General features: G+C 40.3%; 1 protein-coding gene across 2 annotated transcripts in view; it reads right to left on the bottom strand.

Moving 5' to 3' along the window:
* Positions 1–1,138: 1,138 nt before the first annotated feature.
* GNE (glucosamine (UDP-N-acetyl)-2-epimerase/N-acetylmannosamine kinase) overlaps positions 1,139–17,628 on the bottom strand; it is an 87,168-nt gene continuing 70,678 nt past the window's right edge. For both annotated transcript variants that reach the window (XM_073662175.1, XM_073662184.1), the window contains exons 4-12: positions 15,839–15,991; positions 15,497–15,709; positions 13,448–13,535; positions 12,667–12,877; positions 10,791–10,920; positions 10,473–10,694; positions 6,645–6,827; positions 6,314–6,430; positions 1,139–4,794 (exon numbers count right to left, since the gene is read on the bottom strand). In XM_073662175.1, the coding sequence (XP_073518276.1) occupies positions 4,559–4,794; positions 6,314–6,430; positions 6,645–6,827; positions 10,473–10,694; positions 10,791–10,920; positions 12,667–12,877; positions 13,448–13,535; positions 15,497–15,709; positions 15,839–15,991 (1,553 nt within the window). In that variant the 3' untranslated portion in view covers positions 1,139–4,558. The remainder of the gene's footprint in view (positions 4,795–6,313; positions 6,431–6,644; positions 6,828–10,472; positions 10,695–10,790; positions 10,921–12,666; positions 12,878–13,447; positions 13,536–15,496; positions 15,710–15,838; positions 15,992–17,628) is intronic.

Below are 17,628 nucleotides of genomic sequence, written 5' to 3'. Positions count from 1 at the left end.
AAACTTAAATCATAATGGCAGGTCAGTTTTAGCATTTAGTGAACATGGTAAAAAAAAACAACAAAACACAGTTGTGGAATTGCACTTTTTTTGCAATTTCACCGCACTTGGAATTTTTTTTCCAGTTTTCCAGTACACTATATGGTAAAATCAATGGTGTCATTCAAAAGTACAACTCGTCCAGCAAAAAACAAGCCCTCAGATGGTCATATTGAAGGAAAAATAAAAAAGTTATGGCACTGGGAAAAAAGGGAGCAAAAAACAAAAATGCGAAAACAGAAAATCCCAAGGTGGTTAAGGTGCCAGATTTGTCATAGTCGTTCATGCTATTTAATTAATCTACTTGTGCATTCTCTGCTTATACCAACTATTGGCTCACTTTGTGCTAGAAATATGTGTCACAGTTCTGGTTCTTTTTTTTTTTACGCACTGTATAGCAAGGTAGGTCATACCCCCTCATCCTCCGCCGGGTATCGATGGGAATGGCACCCCACGCAACCCGCCATCATCCTCAGGGCGTTGGTGGGCTTGCCATCCCAGATAGGGGAGCAGTCCCACTGCAGTCCGGACCAGTCCAGGGGCAGCCCCCCCTCAGATGGGGGCACAGACCAGGCTGTAGCAGGTGATGTTAGGGCTGTCACCCCAGATAGGGGTGCAGCTCCCACTACTATCCAGTGCAAGGATGCTGTGCATTCCCCAGATAGGGGTGCACCTGCATAGCTGACGCTGAAGCTGCAGATCCCAGGTAGGGGCGCTGCTCGACAGCCATCGCCATATCCAGCTTCATACGGAGATCTTCCATGAGACTGCTATAGGTTCCCTCCATCAAGGACAGGAAACCAAAGTGAGGTGAGGGAGAGGGCCGTCCTTTTAAGCCTGTAGGTTTCCTGTCCTTGGTGGGCGGATCCCCTCTCTCGTGGTGCTGTCATGGTCAACCGATAAATGTATGTCACAGTTCTGGTGCTTTTTTTTTTTTTTACGCACTGTATAGCAAGGTAGGTCATACCCCCTTGATCCACAAAAAGTGACATGCCAGATTCTAAAAATGGCTGCTGCAGCAGTAAGGGTATAAAAATGGACCACAGCGGAAAATCCAACGCTGTAAGCTTATCACATGAAGTTAAACACTACACACAGAGCCCATTTGGTTTCTTTATTGTCATTTTGCGCTATAAAATAATCAAGGTTTTTACAAGAACAATAAATATCTATGAAATAATAGCTATCACATTGAGATGCTATACAGTATCCTAAAAGAGAAGGAGGAATGTACAGGAGAAAACGCTATATTAAACAAGGAAACTCAAATGTACCGTCCCAGCCATTACTACAGTATGTCTGGGTAGAATGTGCTACATTTTACAACAAATCTTGCACCTAGTCACCAAAAATAAAATGAAAATCTACAAAGCAGCTGGAATGTGGCAAAATTAAAGCCAACATTTTACAGTTTCGTAATTAATCACAATAATACATATTGTACGTACATACAATACTAAAAAAGCAAAAAGCTTGATTTGCCAACTCCCAGAAGGGTTAGCAATGTAATGTGCAAGGGACCACCTTTGTAACCACTGCTTCATTGCAACAGACCCTATATAGTTTAATGTCCACTATACATGGGTCGGCATAGGAGCTGCAGGTGTAACAGTATAATGGAGAGAATTTCCAAAGTTTAGAGGCACTGGAGAATAGAAAATAAAATTGGTTGCAAAATGAAGATTTTTGGTACTCACCATAAAAACTCTTTCCCTTAATTGGGGGACACTGGAACCATGGCTTGTATGCTACTACCTGGAGGCTGACACTAAGAATGCATCTTAGCAAAAAAAGCTAACTCCTGCCCAACAGCCTACTCCTGGCCAGTCACACAGCTATTCAATGATAATGTCTGTAAAATTGTCTGAATTGTAAAGCGCTGCGGAATATGTTGGGGCTATATAAATGAAAAGATTATTATTATTAGTGAAAAAGCAGTAAGATAAGAAAAACCAAGAGCCCCCCAAACAAGGGATCGTGCTGTGTCTCTTAATGAAGACTATGAGAAAGAATTTACGCAAGTACCAAAAAGCTTCATTTCTCAGACACACAGGAACAATGGGATGTCCTAATGCAGTCCCTGGGGTGGGAAAACAAATACCATTACTGCAAAAAGAAGAATAGCAATCCCTCAGATTACTACCCATGCAACTGTCGCTTGCAGCACCCTCCTGCTAAGACTTGCATCCATAGATGCAAAGGTAAGAACTCTGCAAAGATGTGGACTGAAGATTAAGTAGTGGCCCCATGGAACAGAAGACGATGCCTGGAGGAGTATAATCCAGGAGACTTCTACCACTCAAGGGGAGTTGCGCCCAAACTAAGCCCAATCTTCCGCATTGGCAGATCGAATGAAGTAAAAGAGTGGTCCCCCTAGAAGCAGTCCGACCTCTTCAAGAGCATAATGCAAAACATCCGAACAGAGCTATGCAAGAGCATAATGCAAAACATCCGAACAGAGCTGTGCGAGACAAGTAGAGCTGCATAGCTCTCATTACGTTAGATTGAGAGATTGCCTCTCCTCTCTCTTGAGAGGTTCTTACTCAAAGTCCCTTAATGAAGGATAGCAATCTGATTGCTAAAGGTGGAATGTGGGGAACACGAAAAGGAAAAAGGACGGTGCAGAACGCAAGACGACTCTGTCCCAGAGCAGGAGAGGGACAGGTGAGATCCACCACTTGGAGCCTAGCCTAATGAAAGAGGTCGCTATGTGGAGAAAAAAAATCTGAAGGGCATCAAAGACTAGATTGTGGTTCCATTTGTGTTAGCCCCCTCAGATGCAGGGGGAGCAAATATGGTGGCCCCCCCGAGTTCGCCATGCCCAGGCAGGCAATCCTGACTTATGGCCTACAAATCAAGTTCTGCTGGACAAGGATAGCCAAGACAGGAACCTGGCCCATGGGAGTCAACCCAGGCTCAAGATAGCCCTGAAAAATTAAAAGAAGGATAACGTCATAGGAGCACTGAGCATACATCTTAACGTATCGAAAAGAGGCTTTCTAAAAGAAGTGGTAAAAACATGATGTCTAAGGCCATTTTTCCTAATCCTGGTCAGACCAATCTACTCAGAAAGGCCCAAAGTTTTCTGAACGGCAGACCCAACAGTCCTGCTGGTAAACTAGATGACCAAGAAATCGGGTAGAAGAGCAGAACATTGGGAAACGTCTCTTTGGATGCTATATGCGGTGGCCTGGGGAATCTGCAATGTAGAACAGGAGTTCTGGACTCAATCCAAGGACAAGACAGACCCGTGTCTGCCTCCAATGTGACTAAGCTAAACTGGGTGTCGGCTGGCAAGGTGTAGGCTGTTGGGGAGCAGTCAGCTTTATTTTCTAAGATTTATTCCAAGTGTCAGGCTCCAGGTAGCAGCATATATATAACCCATGGTTCCAGTGTCCCCCAAAGAAGCGTCTGAGAAAGTAGAGCTACCCCTTAAATATATTAGAACACTAAAACATTTGTACACTAAACATTATAAACCTTGGGTGCTAATTACACTAAATTACTAAATAAACAAAAACAGTTGATTTTCCAAAACCACAGTTTTTAAATGTTATTCCAGTCCTTGAGGTAAAATTGGTATATTTCAACATTTTCTTTTGAGATGTCCTACTAGTGGATAAACGTTTAGGTCAGTTTACCAGTCTGCAACTGGTGTCGATCCTAGCGTGGAAGATACCATGATTGTAAATGGATTTTTTTTCTAAACAGTGTGCAAAAATGCTGGTAGATTCACAAGGCATTACACCTACAGCAATGACCTGAAAGATATGTAAAAATAATACCACAACCGACGTGATAAAAATCTGGAATTACTTCTTTCATCATTCAAGTCAAACATGACGTATAGTGTAGTCTTGTATTAATGAAAAATATCTTTCTTTCAGCTGTGGATTGTGTTTAGGAAAGAAAACCCTCCTTAGATGACAGCAGAATACAAAAAGTTTGATTATTGTCCACTGAAACCTATTTTGATTCTGTTAAATGTTCGGAAAATTTTGTATCCTATATAAAAACAACAAAAAAAACACATTTACATTGCAAAATATAATACAGAGATGGGCAATTAATAGGGTGAAGATATTAGAAAGTAGTTTTCTCCCCCTCCAGAAACAGTACCTCTTTATTGTAGCTCAGCCCTACATGAGTGAATGACTGAGATGCAATACCGGACAGAGTCACAAACAAGAGTGGCGCTGTTTGAGAAATAAAACTGCCCCAACATTATTCATATGAGGTCCTTTTCAAATGCCCTAAAGGACTGTAACTCAAGTCAACTGAAGCCACTGAATTTTATCGGTAAAGGCAGGATTTTTGCTTAAAGTGAGGGCAAAACTTTTTTTTTCTTCTAAACAATCAATAGCAAGCTTTGGTAACGTACATGTAAAATGTTAAAAAAAAACAAAAAACAGACTAGAAACATTTCAGAAAAAAGTGGTATCTAAAAATACGCCAGCTTCTCTTAGGCACAAATACGTGGCCTTGTAGTCTTGGAACAGAAGTGTAATCCATTGACGGCCTAGTATGTCCTACGTGTGGTATAGTCTAGCACCATACTCGCGGCTCCTAGAAGCGCAGGGTCAGATAAGTTTGACACCACGACATTGACATCCTGGACGGAGGCCAAGCCTCGCTGGCGTATTGCTTCTTTCACTCCATTTACATACTGGTTTGCTAGAACACCAGAAAGTATTACCAATGATGGATTGATGGTGTTCAGGATGTTCACAATCCCAATGCCAAGGGCTGTTCCAGCTGTTAGAAAAAAAAAATTGTCAGGATTGCTTTACAAATATACATTTTAAAAGTGGTTATTTTTATTAAAACCGAAAGCAATTAGCTGATCACCAGAGGTCCACCTTCAGAAATTCCCTCACCAGAAGAAATTTAATTACATTGATAGATTAGGTCGACTACAGCGGGAGTCACTTTATGGTAGGAACTCTGATCTCAAAGAAGGTGACTGAGATATACGAGATCTATATGACCTAATAAAACACAGACAAGACTACTAAAGGGGTAGTCTTAAATCAAATGGTAAGACTGGAGAGACAAAAAGTGCAAATAGGGTCTTATCTGATAACCAAGTGGTATAAAAACCTTATAGGTATGCTCACCTGGTGGGGTTGTGACAGTACAACTCCTATAGAAGAATGGAAGGGAAGCTGCTGCAGGACCACCAAGGAGTTACGCCGCAACAAATGAGAAATACGGTGGTTCAGAATAAGCACTACCCAAGGTTCAAAGATACGATCACACACGAAGGTGAAGCATGAATGTGGTTTATTTTGTCAACGCATTTCAAGGTTTTCATCAGGTCCAAACAACAATAACATTGTTAGAATGTTGGTTGACAAAATAAACCAAATTCATGCTTCACCTTCGTGTGTGACTGTATCTTTGAACCTTGGGAAGCGCAGACTCTGAACCACCCTCTATTCCTCATTTGTTAAAGGGGTTGACTTGGCATAGGTAATGATGACCTACCTACAGGGTATATCTTCAAAAGCAGATTGGTGAGGCCACAGTTTTTTACAGGGGCAATGGTCTGATGTAAACACAATGAACTGAGCTGCTGAGCGCAACTCTATACAAAGTACAGCGGACGCTGACAGTCCTTGCCGGCTAAGGTAGTGCCACTTCTATGCAAAAGAGCAGGAATTGTGTTGCGGTATCGGCCAGCAGGAACAAAAAGCAGCAGATTGGTGGGGGCGCCGGGTCAGGCCCCCATCGTTCTGCTATTGCGAACCTATCCTATAGAAAGGTCATCAAATACTCATGCCCGGACAACCCCTTTAAGCAAGATGTTAAAGCAGTGAATCGAGAGCTACTGCAAGATCCAGAAAAGACCGAGATTCTAGAAAAAGGATCTGTTAAAAACACTTATTGTGACATAATTAGATCATGTAGAAAAATCCACCACCAGAGAAAACAGCATCTCACACCGTCCTTAAGACATTTCCTTATTGAAGTAGTGCAGTGCCTAAGGACGGTGTCTGAAATGGGTATATTTTTCTAACTTTGTGGAAAGATTCTTTCTACATGGATTTGAATATGTTGCAATAAAAGTGTTTTTGCTGGAATTTCGCTTTCTTCTGGCTCTTGCAGGACTACAAGTCTCCGTGCAATTGGTATCCTTATCCTGCAGGGGAGCCAACGTTCCCTTACTATTCTATTGAGAGCTACTGACCAGTACAACTTGTATATATAGTAATGCAATATTGAGCTAAGTGAGAGAATACATGCAAAACAATCCTTGTATGTTAGTTAATACCTGTTTTTAAAATACTGCTTGCTTTCACGTTCCCCAGTTTAGCTGCTTGGATAAGATGGACAGCGGTAACACACTCATCATTCTTCAAAGACATATCATCTACTAATAGCAGATCCTCTGGATAACAGAGAAAACAGGGTATTAAACATCATCATATAATACATAAAGAAGTTAATTCTTGATGAACAGTGAAAAATTGAAGTGTCTGTAAGTTGACTGAAATAACTGTTTTAGCACAGCAGGTTACAATGCACGGCAACTATGGTGGAAAGGCAGATTCTCAGCGCCACCTAGTGACAAACAAGCAATTTGCAGGAAGAAGGTCACATACCATCATGCAGTTTCTTTGCCTCTCTCTGCAAGGCGATTCCTGATGCATATGATTCTATACAACCATGGCTGCCACACGTACACTCTGGTCCATCAAAAGACACCATGATATGTCCCAGCTCACCAGCACAAAACGAGCTGCCATGTACAAGCTCATTGTGATGGACCACTCCTCCTCCGATACCTAAAACACAGAAAATATACACATTTACCATATTATTGCTCAATGATGACCAAGTCCTTGGAAGTGATTGCATCAATTCAGCTCGATGCTGCAACAAAATATAAAATATTACATCAGTGATATAAAGAGAAAAAAATTGAAACTCAAGAAATACATTTTATTCGTCCATACAACTCCATCAAATAATGAAGTTATTGAAGAATTGATCAAAGCATCTTATGTGCCCCAAAATCATAAAATGGTTAGCTCGCCATACAAAACAAAACAAAACAAAAAAAAGAGAAGAACACCCAAAAGCCTCATCGACTGAAAAATGAAACATTATGGGTCTCAGAAACTGCCAAAAGAAACCTGTGTCTTTTTTTTTTATTTTTTTTATTTATGTAGCAAAAAAAAAATTCAAAGACACAAAATTTAATTCTCTGTAATCCACTTGACCTGGAAAGCGGTGCTGCCCGGTTATTGGTTTCCACAAAATGTGCATTTTAAGAACAAAACCCAAAAATCCATAGCGCAAATGGGTTATTTTTATCATTTCACTAGGAATTTTTTCCAGTGCATCGTATGGTAAAATAAATTGTGTCATTTCAAAACTACAACAAACAAGTGGTCGAAAAATAAATGGAAAAAAGAAATCACCCAGACAGGAAACCTTTTCAATGGCATTTTACGATATTGTAGGTGTACATAAAAGGCGAGTGGCTTAGTAAACTATGCTTTAACTGCAGGATGTTCTATTGGCTGCTCCGGCAGAAGAGTGCAGCGTGCCGCCAGGCTCCTGCTATCAGACCAGTGCATCCGGGGAGCTCAGATGGCGGTAACAGTCACAACTATGCAGTGAGTCACATACTGGTAAAGTGCTGTCTGGACCTTGTGAAGTTCTGGGCACGAGTCTCCTCCTACCGGCTATCTCCTCAATCTCTACATATGGAAAGCTTCAATCACTTGTTACAGCACTGTGGGAGATCAGCGCTACATGATAGTCCATAGACTACAGTCTAAAAGGAGGGATGGTGTCAGTACAGAATACAGCCACGAGGTACAAACTTACTACTAACTCTCTAAAAAGAGTGATCATTTTCATTCTGTTCCATAAATCAATAGTACACATGAAAATAACAAAACTTTGTAACATATCTCAGAGAAATCTGCTTCTTTCTCTTCCTGAACTGATCATGCGTTCTCAAAATCCTCAATTCACATTTAAAGGGCATCTGTCAACAGGATTTTGATACCCTATCTGAGAGCAGCATGATATAGGGGCCGAGACCCTGATTCCAATGATGTATCACTTACTGGGCTGCTTGTGGCAATTTTGATAAAGTCACTGTTTTATTTGCTGCAGATCTAGCAGTTCTCTGAATGCTGAGCTCTGTATAACCCCACCCACACCACTGATTGACAGCTTTCTGTGTACACTGCATAGACAGAAAGCTGCCAATTAGTGGTCGGGGCGGGGTTATACAGAGCTCATGATTATGGAGGACTACCTGTCAGCAGGTTTACTAATCTGCTAGTGATTATCTCCTGCTGCTGATAAAACAGTAATTTTATCAAAACTATAGCAAGCGTCCCAGTAAGTGACATACTGCAGGAATCAGGGTCTCTGCTCTTACATTATGCAGCACTCAGATTAGGCAGCTAAAGCCTGTTGACGGATTCTAAAATCTGTCTGTGAATGCAGACTTTCCCAATACTGAGATAGGAGATGGCAGTTGGTGCATACAAAGTTTTATGGAGAATTGTAACTGTCTGTTCAGGTAAACTGCAGCAGAATGTCTGTGTCTTCCTCTAGCTTCTCTCTCCTTCTCATAGAAACTTATGGGCACCAACTGTCATCACCTATCTCAATAATGTGAAAGTCTGTCTTAACTAAATACAGATTTTATCCATGAATTCAGAATGAATGATCAGTCCAGGAGAAGAAAGAAGCAGATTTACAGATATATTACAAAGTTGTTGTTTTTTTTTTTTGTTTTTTTTCGATGGTCCCTCTACAAGTTTTACTAAGGTATCAAACTATCCATTGGTTAAAGGATAACTTGCTGATCAGTGTGAGACCGACAGCTAGGCCCCCCATGATCACGAAACCATGGCTCTGCAAAGCAGAATCTGAATGAAGCAGCTGTCAAGCCTGTGCATTACTGCTCTAGTCATTCTCTATGAGACTGCCTGAGATAGCAAAGTAGAGCATTCTGCCATCTCCAGCAGCCCTATAAACTAGGGACGGAGCAAGCATGCTTCAGTGACCCTTTATTTAGATCAGCTGGTGTCCCAGGAGCCAGACACCCACGGATCAGCAAGTTATCACCTATCCAATAGATACGTGATCATTTGGTACAATCTGACTAAAGGCCCTGTCACACTAAGCGACGCTACAGCGTCCCGACAACGATACGACCTGTCAGGGATCGTTGCTGCGTCGCCATTTGGTCGCTGGTGAGATGTCAAACAGTCAGATCTTCCCAACGACGCAGCAGCGATCCGTAACGATCTGTATAACGATGCACGCCTATGTGTTTCTGTGTCTGAGTCGTTAACAAGGTCGTTAGTAAGGTGTCAAACACACCGATGCATGCTACCCAGCGGGACCTCAACGATCAAAGAAATGTCCAGACCTTTCCGACACGACCAGCGATCTCACAGCAGGGGCCTGGTCGCTGCTAAGTGTCAAACGTAGCGAGATCGCTACTGGGGTCGCTGTTGCATCACAAAACTTGTGACTCAGCAGCGATCTCGCCAGCGATCTCGCTTGGTGTGACGGGGGCTTTAGGCTATGTTCACATGTCCAGTAATCACAATTCAGAATGGATCCAGGAACAATCAGTTTGAACAACTCTTTTGTTGTCCAGCTAAAAAAAAAAAAAACTTCTTTCAATTGGATTTGTTTATTTTTTTTTACATTGAAGTCTATGGAAAACGGTTCAGTTAAAAATCCATCAGTTTTGTTCCATTTGAAACTGATCCAGTGAGCAAAAAACTGATCCTTTTCACATGAAATAAAAACTGATGACTATTTAACAGATCAGTTTTCCATGGACTTTAAGGTTAAAAAAAAACAGATTCAGTTGAAATTAGTTTTTTTATTTTTTTTAAACGGACAAAAAAGTTGTGTCTGGACTTTTTTGTTAACAGATTGCTGCTGGATCTGTTCTAACTGATGATTACTGGACAAGTGAACATAGCCTTAGTTGGGTTGTAGCAAGTTATGTTCACTTGTCCAGTAATCATCAGCTAGAACGGATCCAGCAGCAATACGTTAACAAGAAAGTTGCGTCTGCACAACTTTCTCAGGTTAAACAAAAATGATTTAAACTGGATCAGTTTTTTTAACATTGAAGTCTATGGAAAACTAATCTGTTAAATATCCATCAGTTTATTTCACGGAAAAGGATCAGTTTCAAATGGAATAAAACGGATGGCTTTTTCATTAATCAGTTTTCCATAGACTTCAATGTAAAATAAAAAATGGATCCAGAAGAAATAATTTTTTTTTTAGCTGGACAAAAAAGTGGTGTCTGCAGAACTTTAACGGATTGCTGCTGGATCCGCTAACTGAGGACTACTGGACATGTGAACTTCGCCTAATACACATACTGAAGTAAAGACATATTTTTTTTCTTTTTGAAGCTCTATGATACATACCTGTCCCAGTTATAACTGTGACAAAATCTTCTACTCCTTTGCCTTGGCCAAACTTCCTCTCGGCTAGTGCAGCACAATTCCCATCATTATCCACCCATACTGGCAGGTGAAGGGTGTCCGATAGAGGAGTTCGAAGGTCAACCGAGCTCCACTCTTGAATTAACTTTGTAGAATGAAGCACCACACCGTCATGTGGGTTTACACGTCCGCCAGTGGAGATCCCTAATGGTGGTGATAAAAAACTTGTTATTGTACTCATGTTATCATTAATTCTATATATTCAGATGATATTATGTATCTATCTGGGGAAATACACACCCACTCCAAGTATTCTGCAGTTCAGACTGACTGCTTCCGATGCAGCTTCAACGCACATCTTCAGTATCAACTCTATTCTATCCTCATAAGTTTTAGGATTAGGTTGGGAGTACTTCTTTATGATTTCCCCCTGTGGCAAAAAAAAAAAAGTTTAATTAGGTATGACTTTTTTTTTTTATGAAAAACTAAAACAGACATGAAATATGACAAAACATGGGAGCCTTTTGGGTATATTCATACAGTGATTTTTCACATGGATTTTGAAGCGGATCCACTTTAACCCCTTTCCGACGTGGTACGTAATAGTATGCACCACCTAGTGGTTGGCGCTCATAGCACAGGAACATTTCTGCTACATAGAGGCGATCTGCTCATCGCCTCTATGTAGCAGAGGTGATCAGACAGTGGCTGCTTCTAGTCTCCTATGGAGAGTATTGAAGCATGCAAAAAGTGTAAAAAAAAAAAAAATGTTTTTAAAAATATTAAAAAAATATAAAAAGTTAAATCACCCACCTTTTGACCTATTGAAAATAAAATAAAAAAAAAACACCACCACATACACATCTGGTATCACTGGGTTCAGAATCGCCCGATCTATCAATATAAGAAAATAAATAATCCGATCAGTAAACGGCGTAACGAGAAAAAAATTCCAAACGACAATTACGTTTTTTTGGTCGCCGCAACATTGCAATAAAATGCAATAACGGGCGATCAAAACATCGGATATACCCCAAAATGGTATCAATAAAAACGTCAGCTCGGCACGCAAAAAATAAGCCCTCACCTGGCCCCAGATCCCAAAAAATGGAGACGCTACGGGTCTCGGAAAATGGCTTTTTTTTTTTAAGCAAACTTTGGAATTTTTTTTTCACCACTTAAATAAAAAAGAACCCATGTTTGGTGTCTACGAACTCGTGATAACCTGGAGAATAATAATGGCAGGTCAGTTTTAGCATTCAGTGAACGTGGAAAAAAAACAAAAAACAGCTGCGTTTTTTTGCAATTTCACCGCACTTGGAATTTTTTCCCCGTTTTCCAGTACACTATAAGGTAAAACCAGTGATAGCGTTTAAAAGCACAACTCGTCCCGCAAAAAATAAGCCCTCACATGGCCATATTGAACAAAAAATAAAAAAGGCTATGGCTCTGGGAAGAAAGGGAGCAAAAAACGAAAACTCGAAAATGGAAAATGTTGCGGTCATGAAGGGGTTAAAACCCCCTTTTTATACGCTTCCTACCTTTTTTTTTTTTTTTAAGAAAATCCATATTGCGGTTCACATAGTGAATTTTTTCCCTAACAAGGTTTGGACATGCCTCCTCACTGGTGCGGATTCATCCAGGTTGCTAATTTTGAACAAATTCTCACACTAGCATATCATTAAATTTACCAAATGGCCATTTTTTTAATGTCTCGTTAAGTACTAAAAAAAGGTTATCCGTCTACTTTCAAGCCAAAATGAATAAAAGCTAGCTCTACAAAAATTAGGTTGCACCACAGGGGCAGTGAGAAAGGTGACAAAGTCTTGTTAAATTCTGGGATGGGTCTATAATTTACATCCATGTGGCTCGATTGTACAGAGGTTTTCCACTCAGATTCTTGACAAAAATATTCCTTGCAAGCTCTAATGCAGACTGTATCAAGAAAGTGTTTTCTTCTAGAAACATTGTTTCCTAGCGGTCTATATTATAAACTTACCGTGCCCTGTGTAGGAACCTAACCCCATCTCTGAAGACCTACGCACTACCTGTAGATTGATCTATAAATGGAAACATTCTTGGAGCGGAATGATCTCAGACTGCCCCCATCTGGACATTTGGAGCGGTGCTGTGAATGATATACATGGATCCATACTTTCATGACACAATTATGTACCTTCATGCTGACAATTGCTATCCTAAGATTTGTTCCTCCTAGATCAACAGCTAAAGCGCTCAGCGTTTCCAAAATGTGGTCAATATCTTGAGAGATACTTTCTTTTACTGGAGGAAAGCAAAACTTTTTCTGAAGCGGTTCCGACAAGCTAATTGATTTGAGAAACTTAACAATTCTTGGAACAGAATTGCCATCACCGTATATTTTTGAGCTGTAAAAGAAGAAAAAAAAAATATCGCTCTCAGTGGCAAAACTTAGTTAAAACACAAACAAAGGAGAAAAGAAAATAGTGATAAGCCCAGAATAATAATGAATGTGAAAAAATAACCTTTATTGATAAAAAGATACATGACTATAGTTACGGCATGAGTCCAACAGTAAGAATGGCATAAGCAGTAGGAGAGGACAAATAGTAAAGTGCTTGCTATCCTATATCAATATGGGCATAATTACAGCGATGTAAACTAAAAACAATACTGTGAAAGGTACAAAGAGTATAACAAGATACCCATCATAGTCCTCTGCTGCTGAAATGATGCCATCGACTGGGGGGCAAAGTGCCGAACCGCAAGCCGGGGCAGGTTTCATTCTAGCAGGAAAGGACTATGAAAGGTATCTTGTTTGGGTTTGCCCTTTTTTTCTAGTCGATAATTATATACCCTTTATTATATGTCACTATATATTATACTTCATGCAGAGTATTTTTTCTGCCGAGTAATTTTAATTCATTACTTTGATAAGACACAGTACATTGCACATACGCAGGCGGCATCACACTTACCAAGGATATCGTTTTCCAAACTGAAGCTGAAGGGCGTGTATTATTTTATTCTCTGTGTCTGCGTCACGAACATGAAGCACATTTTCACCTGAAAATAACAAACAGGTTGTGAAGAAATCTGTAAGAAGCATTTAGAAGAACATGACTACCACCAATGACTCAGGCCACCTGGACTGAAATCAGAAGTGCAGCAATCTGGATTCCTCCCAAAGTCTTACAACCGTGTTATATAGTAAGGAAAAAAATATCTATAAGCCGCTAATACAGCAGACAGGTTTAACATAACTAATCTACAGCTGTAGATAAGCGAGGAGAAGCCTTTGACCTTAAGCCCGCTAAAGGTCCTTATACACATTAGATAGCTGATAGAGCAGTTGGCTGAACACTCCCCAGACTCACCCATGCACAGTAATACTTGGTTCTCAAAGAACAAAAGGTTCGGCCCATTGGGAATTCAACAGGCTGGATCCTTCTTTTCTACCACACATGATGAATTGGAAGGTCCACACACACACATTAGACAGTTGGCCGATCTAATATGAGTGGACTTGGCCAATTTTAGCATGTGTGGTGATCTTAAAGCTCACCATACACGAGAGAGCCGTCTGTTGAATAAAGAGGAGGACACCACCGTCAGACATGTCTGGTAGCGGTGCATCTCCTAAATAAACACATAAGAATTGGATGTTGAAACTCCCAACTGCATGATTCTTCTCTCTCCCACACCATCTGTCAGGGAAGAATTGGGAGGCCCCCCATACAAATCAGATGGTTGACAAGTCCAGCTGAATTCAGCGAGTTTGGCCAACTTTCATCTAATATGTGTCTAAGGGCATTAACTTATAACAGAAAAGTAGCACACCTCAAATTCCCATTAATGAAAATTTATGACAAGTCTCCCTAACATGTCTAGTAAACATGGGTTAACAAGGATGCATTGCCACATTGTTCCAATGAACAAAAAAATCTATCTATCTAGATCTATCTCTCTATATACAGTATTTTATATATTTAGTATTAAAATAATGCACAGATGCACAAATACGAAGTAGCCAATATACAAACATACACTGTGGGTCAGCACACTGCCATTAATGACTACATGAAATCTACCATTACTATACATACAAAATAGGATATAGTTAAAGGTTTTCGATCAAAAATTGTATAAGCCATCCACTAACGCCAAGGTGACTTCATACGGCAGGTCCCAAACTCTAGTGACCCACCTCTTTATGTGCCTGAAATCCTATGTTCCACATGAAAAGACAGGTACACCTTGTTGTGGTTGGATGACTTATACAATTTTGATCAAATATGGGTATATGGGTGGGGGTGGTGTGTGTGTGTGTGTGTGTGTGTGTGTGTGTGTGTGTGTGTGTGTGTGTATGGTAATAGTGAAATTCAGGTATTCAATAATCGCAGCTTACGCTTCGTGTAATTGTATATGTCTGTAAATTGGCTACACCATATATTTATACTTCTGAGCATTAATATTCCAGTAGTGCTGGGCTTGTCCTATATTTTCTTCATTGTGCATTGGGGGATGTGACAGACCCCTAGGCGTGCACACTTATCTATCTTTTCCCAGAAAGGTTTTACTTAGTGCTATGCCAGATCCTCTTTCTTTCTAAGTTGATTTGAGACCTGTCTGGGAACATAAAGGTGAGCCACTAGAGTCCAGATCCATCCATGAGGTTACCTTGTCATTGGTGGATACCTTATACAGTTTTTGATCAAAATCTGTATAACTACCAGACATTTTTGTGTGTGTTATGATAGTGGAATTAATGCAATCATTAATCTCACAGTGTGCTGATGGATTTTATTAGTATACAAGTCCCAATGATATATCAGATGTTTTCTTGTAACTTTAAAGCCATAAGCATACCAAATAAGCCAGTCTTAGGAGGCTTGAGACACCATCAAAAAATATATAAAATATGAATAAGTAGGTGGTAGGCTTAGGATGCCATGGTTTTTTGGAGGGAAAAAGGGGAGATTTTGCTAATCTCTATTATTTTTGGAATGCATTCCTCATATCCTCACCAGTTTCTCTTCCAGTCTGCCTCGTTCCCAAATTGATGACCGGTGTTCCGAAAGCTCCTGCCTCGCGCACCCCGCAGCTGCTGTTCCCAATCATACATCCTGCATGTGCCACTAACTGGATGAATTGTTCAAATGGGACATGCTTCACGGCTCTAAAGTTAGGATGGTGCTCCACACCTTTCTTCCTCATCACTCGCACCATTTCTTTGCTTCCTGTAACAAGAAGAATTCTGTTACTCACCCATGGAAGAACTTAACATTTTCTGCAAAACAGGTCAATATAACAACCCGAAATACAAGTGTAAACCACAAAAGATCACAAATCCTTTGCCACAAACTCACCCGCATCGATGTTTGGAAACAGAACCAAGGTTTTCTTACTGAATGAAAGGAGAGCATTTAAGGTGAACTCATACATTTTCACCGAATGTTTAATATCTGTAGTAACCGGGTGCTGCAGAGCTACAATATATTCCGAAGGCTTCACATCATCACCTGCGAAGAGCACAAAAAAAATTGTAATCTCAAATGTTCTTGTAAAAGAGGTATATAGATATCTACACACGTGGTCAAAATTGTTGGTACCCCTCGTTTAATGAAAGAAAAACCCACAATAGTCACAGATTTAACTTGAATCTGACAAAAGTAATAAATTAAAAATTTGAAAATGAACAAATGAAAGTCAGACATTGCTTTTCACCCCTGCTTCCACAGAATTTAAAAAAAAAACTAAACTTATGTAATAGGCCGGGACAGAAATTATAGTACCCTTAACTTAATATTTTGTTGAACAACCTTTTGATGTAATCAAACGATTCCTGTAACTGTCAATGAGACTTCTGCACCTCTCGACAGGTATTTTGGCACACTCCTCATGAGCAAACTGCTCCAGTTGTCTCATGTTTGAAGGTTGCCTTTTCCAGACGGCATGTTTCAGCTCTTTCCAAAGATGCTCAATAGGATTTAGGTCAAGGCTCATAGAAGGCCACTTCAGAATAGTCCAACGTTTTCCTCTTAGCCATTCTTGGGTGTTTTTAGTTGTGTGTTTTGGGTCATTATCCTGTTTCAAGACCCATGACCTGCGACTGAGACCAAGCTTTCTGACACTAGGCACCACATTTCTCTCTCAAATCCCTTGATAGTCTTGAGATTTCATTGTACCCTGCACAGATTCAAGACACCCTGTGCCAGATGCAGAAAAGCAGCCCCAGAACATAACAGAGCTTCCTCCATGTTTCACAGTAGGGGCAGTGTTCTTTTCTTGATATGCTTCATTTTTCCGTCTGTGAACATAGAGCTGATGTGCCTTGCCAAAAACTTCCATTTTTTTTCTCATCTGTCCATAGGACATTCTCCCAGAAGCTTTGTGGCTTGTCAACATCTAGTTTGGCAAATTCCAGTCTGGCTTTTTTTATGATTTTTTTTCAACAGTGGTGTTTTCCTTGGTCGTCTCCCATGAAGTCCACTTTGGATCAAACAACGACGGATGGTGTGATTTGATGTTCCTTGAGCTTGAAGTTCACTTTTAATCTCTTTAGAAGTTATCCTGGGCTCTTTTATTACCATTCGTCTTATCCGTCTCTTTGATTTGTCATCAATTTTCCTCCTGCGGCCACGTCCACGGAGGTTGGCTACAGTCCCATGGATCTTAAATTTCTGAATAATATGTGCAACTGTAGTCACAGGAACATCAAGTTGCTTGGAGATGGTCTTATAACCTTTATCTTTAACATGCTTGTCAATAATTTTCTTTCTAATCTCCTGAGACAACTCTTTCCTTTGCTTCCTGTGGTCCATGTTGAGTGTGGTACACACCATGTCACCAAACAGCACAGTGAGTATCTGTAGCCCTATATACAGGCCCACTGACGGATTACAAGATTGTAGACACAACTTAATCTAACAGGTCCCTTTTGCCACATTATTTTCAGGGGTACCATCATTTCTGTCCAGGCCTATTTCATGAGTTTAATTTTTTTAAGATTCAGTGGAATCAGGGTTGAAAAGCAATGTCTGACTTTCATTTGTTCATTTTCATAGATTTTTAATTTATTATTACTTTTGTTAGATTCAAGTTATTTATGTGACCATTGTGGGTTTTTCTTTCATTAAACGAGGGGTACCAACACACA

Source organism: Phyllobates terribilis, unplaced genomic scaffold (genome assembly GCF_046119375.1).
Source record: "Phyllobates terribilis strain yellow unplaced genomic scaffold, ASM4611937v1 Scaffold_1__5_contigs__length_1240528914, whole genome shotgun sequence".
NCBI lineage: Eukaryota > Metazoa > Chordata > Amphibia > Anura > Dendrobatidae > Phyllobates > Phyllobates terribilis.
This window is presented reverse-complemented; position numbering and strand designations above follow the sequence as displayed.